The sequence below is a fragment of the Mastigoproctus giganteus genome, chromosome 5 (assembly GCF_048544385.1).
Source record: "Mastigoproctus giganteus isolate SK-2022 chromosome 5, ASM4854438v1, whole genome shotgun sequence".
NCBI classification, from domain to species: Eukaryota; Metazoa; Arthropoda; class Arachnida; order Uropygi; family Thelyphonidae; genus Mastigoproctus; species Mastigoproctus giganteus.
Window position 1 is genome coordinate 101,309,901 of NC_143579.1, and position 11,462 is coordinate 101,321,362.

The 11,462-nt window shown below is 37.8% G+C and overlaps 1 protein-coding gene across 2 annotated transcripts in view; it reads left to right on the plus strand.

Moving 5' to 3' along the window:
* LOC150085588 (neurensin-1-like) overlaps positions 1-11,063 on the plus strand; it is a 215,983-nt gene extending 204,920 nt beyond the window's left edge. For both annotated transcript variants that reach the window (XM_090374130.1, XM_090374131.1), the window contains exon 3: positions 10,072-11,063. In XM_090374130.1, the coding sequence (XP_090230256.1) occupies positions 10,072-10,905 (834 nt within the window). In that variant the 3' untranslated portion in view covers positions 10,906-11,063. The remainder of the gene's footprint in view (positions 1-10,071) is intronic.
* Positions 11,064-11,462: the final 399 nt, after the last annotated feature.

Here is an 11,462-nt window from a genome sequence, read left to right on the forward strand (position 1 = left end):
AGGCATGCAGCAGAAACAGTACGTCTATGAGACAGTGAGTGGAGAGACTTTGTTAGACATGAATCTTAATTAACCTAAGTGCCCTCTTCTGAATGGAATCAAGAAGCCTGAGAGAGATTTTAGGGGCACCACCCCAGATGTGGAAACAATATTCCATGGTAGGGCGGATTTGCAATTTATACAGAGTGAGCAGCTGTTTGGAAGAAAAGTAATGCAGAGAGCAAAAGAGAAAAACCAAGTTTTTTAGATGCAGAGGAAGCAATATTTGTAATGTGCTTGTGCCAAGAGAGATTAGAAGTAAGGGTAATCCCCAAAAGAGATATATCATTTTGCCTAGAAATCGGAGTCACCAAAGATAAGCATAGGAGCAGAAGAATCCTTTTTGCGAGATATAAGACAAGACTGAGTTTTAGAAGGGTTGAAATCAACTAAGTTGTCTTTGCCCCACTGGAGAATTACCTGAAGATTGGCATTTAAGGAATTAGTAGCAGATTTTTGAGAAGTTGAAGCTGATTGAGCAGGACAAGGTTTCTCAAAATGGAAAGTGGAATGCAATGTGCTATCATTGGCAAAACTATGGATAGGATTTCCAGTCAATGGAAGAAGGTCATTAATATACAAGAGGAAAAGAGTGGGGGAAAGAACTGAACCTTGGGGGACACCGGCATTAGTGGAGAAGCTAGAAGACAGAGAGCCATCTACCATCATCCTCAGTGAGCGATCGGAGAGAAAACTGGATAACCAATTACTAAAAACAGTTGGCAAAATATAAGATGGAAGCTTGTTTAGAAGACCTTTATGCCAAACACGATCGAAAGCCTTTGAGATATCAAGAGCAACTACTTGTGTTTCACCGAACCTTTCCATTGAATTAGTCCATAAATGGGTAACATAAGCCAGAATATCAGCAGTGGATCGACACTGATGGAATTCATACTGGCGACCGTTGATCAGACGGAAGGTTTCTAGGTAGTTTAAGAGTTGGCGGTTAATTGATTTCTCCATTACTTTAGAAAGAGTAGAAGTAATTGCAATGGGACGATAATTGGATGGGAGGAATTTCTCACCCTTTTTAGGAACTGGCTGGATATGAGCAACTTTCCAAGCAGAAGGAAAAACACCTTTGGAATAAGAAAGTGAAAAAAGGTGGCAAAGAATAGGAGTAATTTCAGGAGCACAGGTTTTGAGAACAAGTGGTGAAATTCCATCGGGACCTGGAGCTTTCTTAGCATTAAGATTCGTCAAAATCCTTCTGACATCCTTTTGACGGAAGACCTCAGGAGGCATGGAATGGAGCATGGTGGGAGGTGTTTTACCAAGATCATTAATACATGAGTTGGAAGAAAAATGGGATGCTAGCAGGTCAGCTTTATCCTTGGCTGAAGTGACAACAGAACCATCTGGTTTTGACAGAGGAGAGCAGAGATGGGCAAAAGTTGCGGCCAATAGCTTCGGCAAGAGACCAGAATGCTCGGCTATCATTAGGGCAAGAAGCAAGTTTTCTACTCTTAGCCTGTTCAAAATCTAGTTTGGACTGATTAATAACTGCTTTACAATTGTTGCGAGGTTTGGTGTAGGCAGAAAACGAAACTGAAGAATTGGAAACAAGCCAATTACGATATGCAACATTCTTCTCCTGAACGGCCGTAGCACAATTATTGGAAAACCAAGGTTTAAGAACGAGATTTTAAAGTGGAGTGTGGGATAAAGGATTCCATTCCTGCAAGAATAATTTCACTGACACGATCTGACCAAACGTTGACATCAGAAGTTTTGAAACAGTAATCCGACCGAGGAAACGATATCTTGCAGGTCATCCCATTTTGCATTCTTGTAATGCCAAACAACACGAGGTTGAGAATAGCCATGAGATAAAGGCTCCATTGGAGAAGAGACAATCACCAAGTTGTGATCTGAAGTGCCTAAAGGACCTCTCACTTCAACAGCGTACTTAGAAGGGTTGTTTGTGAGAAAAAGATCAAGCGTGTTGGCTGTATGATTAGGATTGTCCAGTATTCTTGTAGGTAAATGAATAATCTGCAAAAGGTCATTAGTAATTGCAAAAGCCGCAGCATCTCGACCAGCTGGGTCGGTGTGGCTAGAAAATGGAAGCCAGCTGGAGTTGTGAACATTAAAATCACCAAGGAAAATTACCTCACTGTTAGAAAGTAAGACTGGATGTTGTTGTTGTTATTTGGTTTTTAGGACATTAGCAACTAAGGCCATATTGCTCCGGGATATGTGGTGGTGACGGGCTTGAATGCTGGTCTAATCAAGAAGCGTGTGCAACGCAGTGCTGCTCCTTCCCACCTGGCTACGGAGGCGCCAGTAAGACTGGAGAAAATCAAGTTGCACAGAGAGGAAGTTAAAGAGCTCCAAGTGATTAGTGGAGTTGGGAGAACGGTAGAGACAACATATGAATTTGATACAATGAGGTAGAGAGATTTTAAGCCAGAGAAGGTCAAAGAGAGTAGATTCTAAATTGCGAGTCTCTGACAGGAAATATCAGAACAGACATATACACAAGTACCACCTTTGAGGCAAAAGGAATCATACAGCGAATAATTTGGGCATCTGAGATCAGCAGTAGTTGAATCAACTGATAACTGAGATTCTGTCAGAAAACGTACATGGGGTTTGGCAGACTGCAAGTGGAAATGGACATCACATCACCTCGCAGGTGCCAAGTCTCCAGACACTGTAATCTGCAAAATTTAAGCCTTCATTCGTACGAGCAATCCTTCTTTCCATTCACTAATCTTGATGCCCTTCTCTGTACTCGTTCCAACAGCTCTACATCCTTCTTAAAATGAGGCCTCCAGACCTGTATACAGTACTCAAGGAGTGGCTTGACCATTGCCTTATACAAGGGAATAATCACCTCCTTATCCCTTCTAGAAAACTTCCTGTATATCATTGACAAAACACAATGAGCTACTCTTGCAGACCGTCTGCCCTGCTCAGAAAACTTCATATCTTCCTGCGCAATTACCCTCAGGTCCTTTTCATTCTCTACACTGTCAGTGTAGTACCACAGAGTTGATACGTTACCCTAGGGTTACGGTTTCCCATATGTAGTACTTTACATTTGTCAATGTTAAACTTTATTTGACACCTCAGCCCATCTGCTCAACCTTTCCAGATCCTGTTGCAGCAGCATAGCATCAGTAGTGTCCTTACCAACCCTGCCAACCTTTGTATCGTCTGCAAACTTGGACATTAAGCTTGATATACCATCATCAATATCATTTATAAATACAGAAAACAACAATGGACCCAACACTGAACCCTGAGGGACTCCACTAATAACATTAGTCCGCAATGAGCAGTGTCCACTGATTACCACTCTCTATCTTCTCTCCCTCAACCATCCCTTTATCCATAGCAGCAATTTGCCTCCAATGCCATGCTGCTCCAATTTGTGCAGCAGTCTTTCATGTGCAACAGTATCAAAAGCCTTTCTTTGATCCAAATATATGATATCAGAGTTATTCCTGGCATCCAGTTCTTTTGTGACTGCATCATAGTATCCAATCAAATTGGTCAGGCAAGATGTTCCCTTAACAAAATCATGCTGTGTCCGAGCTTTAACTGAAGTCTTGTCTAGATGATCCTGCAGTGCTTCTTTAACCAGTGCCTCCATTAATTTTCCTGGAACAGAAGTTAAATTCACAGGTCTATAATTACTTGTCAGCCTTCGATACTCCTTTGTGAATTGGGGTCACATTTGCACCTCTTCAGTCTATGGGTACCTCCCCTGAGTCCAAGGAAGCTCTCATAATTATGGCTAAGGGTTTGCCTACTTCCTTTGCTGCCTCCTTTAATATAGCTGGATAGGTCCCATCCACCCCAGGTGCCTTTCTTGTATTTATCCTCAACAATTTCTCCTCCACCTTACTCTCAGTTATTACAAAATCATCTAGCTCACTGCCAGAGTTTACTTCACCTCTGGCATTCCCCTTCCTGAATAATTCCTCATGTGTGAATGTAGATGCAAAATACTGATTTAGTTTGTTAGCCACCTGAGCAGAATCATCAACAGTTGAACCGTCAATATCCAGTAGACCAATCTGATTCATCCCTTTCCTTCTTGAGTTTAAATAGGTAAAGAACTCTTTTCTGTTTTTTTTGCATCCTTTGTGCATATAGATGTGGTTACTATTCCAACAGCATATGGAGTTCTTAAACATGGTTGGCTGGGCGCAGAAGTTCTAGTTATATGGGTGAAGACCTGCCTTTGGTGGGAGTATGGCTGGCAGGCAGCAGTTTTGGCCAGGTGGGCTGTCTCCTTTCTTGGGAATAAACCATGCTAGAATCTTTCTATGGAGATGTGGTGGTTACCATGTTATCCCTGGCATCTGAATTGGTCAAATTCTCATTATGTGGTTTACATAATTGGTCTTATATTCAATTTGTACATGTGATCCTATTAAATTGAAAGGCTCAACAACAACCCGAGCACAGGGGGACAGTGTGAATAATTGTTTTTCCTTGGGTGGGAGGTTGGGCTTCAGAAACATTGGTGCAGTGAAACTCTCAGTAGTTTCATGTTAGAGATTCAATCAATAGATAAATTCTCAGATCCTTTGAGTAATTCATTAATATCAACAGATTCAATAACCTGTAAGAATGAGCATTTGACACCACAGTAGCAAATAGTCAAAATTATAAAACCTAGTCACCATGTTTATGATAACAACAATATGTGATGTAATGTATTACCAAGCGGTCAGAAGAATGCTAAGCTTAATGAGATAAAATCCATAAAATCTGTTTTAAAAAATGTGTAAAGGAATATCTGATAAAAATACAGAATATCGAATATGAATGTGTAGTAGCATTCATCTAGCTATAGTAATAATCTTAGCTCAGTTTATAGCTCACAGTTTACATTTAATAACAATTATACAGTAGTATAAATCAAAATCTCTGAGTTATCAATCAACCATGAGGCATTAGTATGGATGTAATGCACACAATCCATGGGCTTTACACTCTCTCAGCCTCAGTAGCTTTCCAGATATACTCTCTTCTTATGTCACTTAAGGCTTCACTTTCACCAGTTGGGGTCCTAAGGCAATGTGAGATTTTTGAGCCCCTACCACTGGAGAATTCTGCATATTTGGATTTATATTTCAATTTTTTGAGGCCTCCAAATTTAGGGGGCCTAACTGCACACTTAATGCATAAAGGAATTGCTGACTGGTATTAATCACTGCATATATCTTTTATGGAGTTATGTCAGTGCTTGTTACTGAAAGCCAGAAAGAAACTTACTATATTTTCTTATTATTTTTTTATTTTCATTTATTCTTGGATGTATTAAAATAAATAAATAAACAGCTATAATAATTTTCTCTCCTGTGCTTGCACACTCTAATAAATTACCCATTTCGCTTATGGTTGCTACTACCAGATGCACATCAGCCATATTCGCCTGCAAAGAGTTAGGGGGAGGACTCTGACAACTAGTGTCATGATTTTTAATGAGAACAGTGGGTGTTTTCAACTTTCTCAGAGGGGGGATCTGTAGTTTTATCAGTGGCTGCTACAATACTTTCTTCTTAATTTACATTAACACTAGTATGAAGTAAAGAAATGGCATATATATGACAAAAGACAGAATAGTTTTTGTATTTATTGCAGTAATTTGTTTTCATGTATGATACGTTAGAGCAGCTTTTCTCAACCTTTTTGCCACGTGACCCAGCATATTTGTTTGTAATTGTTTACCCAAATGTTTATAATATAAAATTTTTAAAAACCTGGCAGACTGGAATCACTGTATATTACATAAATAAATAAAATTATGCATATTTGACAATAACTTCTACATGTGAAAAGTAACGTTCAGTACATTTCTACTGAGAGCGGTTGAGACGAATTTTGATTTATAATGAATACTTCAATTTAATTTTTTTAAATTTAAATTCAACTATGGAAAAATGTAAGACTAATCATTTTAAAAAACTAAAAAAAAACTAGAAATTTAATATTACCGAATCTCAGCGAAATACAAAATATGCTAATATCATTGAACGCACATCGCAGTGGACCGCAGGCAGTGTATCATACTAACTACATAACAGGATGGTAAAGTAAATAAACACATACATAAAAAATAATTCTTACCTTTGAACTGGTCGCGATCACGTTGTTTGTTTCACGCTGAGACCATTTCACTTCAGTTTTAAACTTTTAGGTTAGAAAATTAATTTGTCTTTCTGTCATAAGATCGAATATCAACAGATGAAGCGAAAGGATGATGCTCTGGCATGATACAATTTGTATCATGTGCTCTGGGCTTCTCGCTTCGGCACAAGGTAGCAGCTATCATTTCGCGACCTTTTAAAAATTTAACGCGACCCATAGGTTGAGAAACCCTGCATCAGAGTATGTCCAGGAACACTTGGCATACCCTATATTTTGCCTATAGTAGCAACCCTAATTTTACAAAACAAAACTTGCCTGTACATGTTTGTACAATATATAAATGTTGAAAATATTTAATTTTCATTTATTTTATTCATTCATATTACTGAATAGAGAAAAGTTTGTTTTCAAGATGTACCTTACAATTCATAAATCTAATCTGTGGTATCAAAAATTCTTGTCTGTAAGATTTAATAATCAAAGGTTAGAGGTGGAATTTGGTTTCCTTCATTGTTCAGACATAAGCATTTATATCTCACATATGTTCCTAGGTGTATGTGTGTGTGTGTGTGTGTGTGTGTGTGTGTGTGTGTGTGTGTGTGTGTGTGTGTGTGTGTGTGTGTGTGTGTGTGTGTGTGGATGAGTGGGTGGGTTAATGTATTACATAGGTGTTACAGTTTGATAAGGTTAAAGGTTATTACAGTTCAATCCACTGTTTTATGGATTAAATATTTCTCCTTTAACTAACAAGGAATACTTTTGTTACTTATACAGATATCATTAAACTGGAATGTTCATATTGTAGAGAAGCAGAATACTCATTACATGAACAGCTACCACAGACAAGTGATCAGGCACAAGGGTGCATAAGTACACATACTTTGAGTGACTGGGCAGTTCTAAGTCCATCATCACTAAATACAATGCTCTTTTCTCTCTCTCTCTCTCTCTCTCTCTCTCTCTCTTTGTGAACTCCTCTGACTTTGTGGTTATCCTGGATGCAGAAAACTTACATATAAATTATATTTCAATGCCTACAGGGTTCATTGCCACAGTAGGGTATGTTGATGCTGGTTTCTGAACAATGGGAAAAGTTGTGCTACACCTCTGACTCTTGTGACAGCTGTCTTAGTGTGTTCCCATGTACAATAAGCTCTCACGTTTCTAGCAGATATTGCTGTCTCTGAGACTGAACTGCCTTAACCATAAGTCAGGCGTGGGTTCAATGAGACCTGCAGATAATATTTTATTCATGCTCTTCATCTATCCCATCCACACAGCTGAAACTCCTAATAGCTATTTTTAAAAATGGCTTCTTTGATTTCTCTACTGAAAACTTGAGAAATCTCTGTTAATTATTGCACAATTAGAAAAATTCACAAATCAAGTTAAACTGAATTATGTGCATATGTTGGATGGCATCTGTCATTTACAGTTATTGATAACAAACTTGCTTTACTGACTCACACATTCCCTCCAATCAGTAATGCTTTCTGACTTAGTGACATTGAAGCATCATTTGAATTGACACTGATGCGTGCACTTCACATTTCATGCAGCGGGTAGTCCTGTTATTGGAATTGTCCAGCATCTGAAAAGGCAAATGGCCAAGACTGGCAAGTGTGTGTATGTATGTATGTATGTAGGTGTGTGAGTATGTGTTTTATTATGTGAAGTGTTGAGTGCCGGCACCTGGTGACTTTACGGCCAGGGGGACAGGGGACATCCTGTCCCCTGTTTCCCAACCTTGGCCATGAGGAGGTGCACCAGGGTCCACATTCTACCTAAGAACACCATCAGTCACTCTTGGGAGCCTGGAATTTTCAAGGAAAGGAAAACAGGAAAATAGAAGGAATAGTATGGGAAATGGTAAGGTAGGAAAGTGGATAGAAAGCAAGGGGATGAAAGGAAGAGGCATCCCCGAAAAGAAGAAAATAGAGGTAGAGAGATACAAAGAATTTAAAGGAAAGGAGAGGGAAGATAGCAGGAGAAGTAGGAGAGTTGGTTAGGGATGAAAGAAATAGAAGTAGGGGAAGAAGAGGGAAACATCTACTGAAAAATAAGTGAGAAGATTATGCAGTTAATTGAGTATAGAGAAAGAAATATAGTGGGGATAATCAGCAAATAAATAATGTTTTCCCCATCTGCAAGATTAGCAGCATGGGGAAAGAAAATAAATTACTGTACACTCAAAGGAAGGAGATCAGGGAAAAAACTGATCCCAGATCTCAAATAACAATTCATTTGAAAATGGTAGCATTTAGAACAAAACCCATTTATAAGAAGTTAAAAGTTGCCATTAAAATCTGCAAAACATTGATATTAATATTAAAACTAGATTCATTAAACCTTCAAAATGAGAAGATGCTAAAATGTGAGCATCTTCTCACAGTAAAAAAAAAAAAAAACATTATTACATAATAAACAAGTCACTACATACATGCACTTGATTAAAAGAACCAAGTGTAAAATTATTGTCCTTGAAGACAACTCTATTACAGTTCACTACAAAAACATCCTTCAACCATTAACAAAAATACCTTTTAAAGCTGTGCGTTTACAATATGTTTTTGCCTACAAAACACTTTGTCGGCAAAGTCTGAGAAACACAGAAAGTTCTCTTTTGAGACTACCAAACTTGGGAAGTCACTAATACAATAGACATTTGTAGCTGATTTCTCAAATGTAGATAGTAGTTACAGTCTAAGATAATATGCTCCACTGTCCCAACTGCACCACATGGGCAGAGAGGGGAGGTGGATAAACTGAATTTATGCAGTTTTGAGTTGATACTTCCATGGACAGTTAGCAAAAATGTGACATTAAGTCCCAAACCAAGACAATTACTCTGTTTATCATGTACAGACACATTTGGAAGGAAACTATAAGTTACTCTACCTAATGGAGAATTATTCCATTGTGTTTGCCAGTCCCTCAAAAATTCTGATTTCAGTCTGGCAACGTTATCCTTTTCCGACAAGTCAGAATTTAGGTTATAACTATCCAAGTTTGCTGGAAGTTGTTTTCTTCGATAATATAGCAAATAATGTAGAATGACATTATAATACACTGGGAGTCGTCCATTAAGGAACTGCAGGGCAACTGTAGAAATAATTCTACAGGCCTGGAAATTGCTAGAAGAAAGAAGCGTTGAGATTGAGACAGGTATTTCCTTAAGTTTACATTACCTACTCTGTACCCCCAAGCACCTGCCGCATAGCAAATGGACAGGTGATCTCCAGTTACATGCCACGCAACATGTGCATGGCATGTTTACTGAAGCAGGTGGGTTTTTCACATTGCATTTTGCTCTCCAAGGTTTAAAGGTAGTTTTAATTTTAAAACTTAATTAAAAATATGTTTTTAATATAAAAAATGGATTTAACACAGTTGTAGATGTTTTTCAGACAAGATTGAAAATGAAGGAAGCATAAAAAAAAAGTGAATAATTTTGAATTATTTTTTTGATTTCTCATCTGTAGGTGCATGGGTCTACATATGATTTCTCAAATGTAGGTGCATGGGTTTGAAGTGACCCTAGGTGCCTGGATTTTATACAGTCCTTTTGCGACTGATGACAAATTAAAAGGAGAATAATAACAATAATAATAATAATTCTTATATATCACTGTGTTTGTTTGTCAAGTCACAGCATGGTTGTGAAACAGTTAACTACCAAAGGTAACCTTCAAATAATTAAGATAGTAGTTACAATCTATTTCTACAGTTTACAATTGTCCACATAAGATATTGCAGAGATTACCATAATTAAATCTAATTTTATCTCATGAGTGTTTCCAGCATGCTTTGCATGAACATTATGTTAAAATAAACACAGCAGGAAACATTTCATTCACATGTACAGTAATTAACCACGTTTATGTGTTTACTATTTAATGACATTTTATTTTATTCTAGAATGAATCTTATAAAGGAGTCAAGCCAAAGGTTCGTCATCCTCCTCCTGCCAAGAAAAAACAAAAATCCCAGTCCAGAGAAGAAGAGGAAGTCTCTAAAAATCCACCCTTGCACAGTGCGAAGAGTGAAATGCCAGGAGGAACTAAGGAAATCAGAAATGAAAAAGATACTGAAGAAAAGCAAGATTTGTCTTCTGAAGGTGATGGTGGTGAATTAGCAGACCATGGTGAAGATGGAAGTGATGATACTAGTCAACAGGATGGCTGTCCTGAGTTCTTTGGTGTGCGTTCATATTTGCACACATTCTATGAGTCTGTTACTATAAAGAATCCTCAGATATATGAAGATTTCGATGACTACCACTATTTGATTGCTCCTCGGAAAAGGCGCCAAACTGCTATATTTTGGAAGGCTTCTCTGTGCCTTGGCCTAAACTTGCTACTATTTGGAATAATTTTAATGCTTTTAGGATATTTTGTCAGCCATCGTCAAGTTGTTGTTGGTTACAAAGAAGATATGGAAATCATCGATCGCACAGCTTTGACATTCAATAATAATCTGGAGCTCTGTAAGATTATTGGCCTTATAGTGTTCTGTATAGGAGGCACAGTGCTGGTAGCTGCTCTGTTATTGCCAAGTCTGCTGAACCAGTATTGTGAGGACGATGTTTTTCAGCTGGAAGCATTTAAAGTTTTGGTTGCTACCCAGGAACTGCCAGAAACTCCAACAGAAAAGAAGATTCCAGCTACAGAGGAACTGACTGTAATTCAACCAAAACGCGTGAAAGAGGAAGAAATGGTCATGACAAATGCTGGTCTATGTCGAGCTCCCTGAAAGATTATAAAAAATGGAGTATTAAGTGTTTTTCTTCTCTTAGCTTTGTCCATATGTTTTAATGGCGAAGTACTGATGTGTCCCTGGGGCAAAAGAATACTATCTGTATATGTAATTGTAGAACAATTTGTTTTTCACAGAAAAATTGTTTTTTTTTTTTTTTTTTTTGAAAATTAAGACTATATGTTGGCAATCGTTATGATTTGAAATCAGTTAAGCAGGAAACAGACTGTTTTCTAAACTAATTGATCATAGCAGCAACATTCAATTATGTACTTTTAATACACTGCAGAACGTGATATACCTTAACTGTTTTCTGTGATCGCTAATGGTCAGTAATTATTTTTAGGTGAACACTTTTGCTCATATCGGTGGTTATGACAGCTCTGTTAAAGCTGCTTTGTTGTGTTGATGTTGTAAAATGTATATTGTTATTGATCGATACAGTTTGTTCATCAGCATATTTGTGTTATCATTCTGAATTTATTATACACTGACATTTCACAAGTCATTTCCTATATCAATTTGTTATGTGGCACTGTCTTCCTATCTCCTAT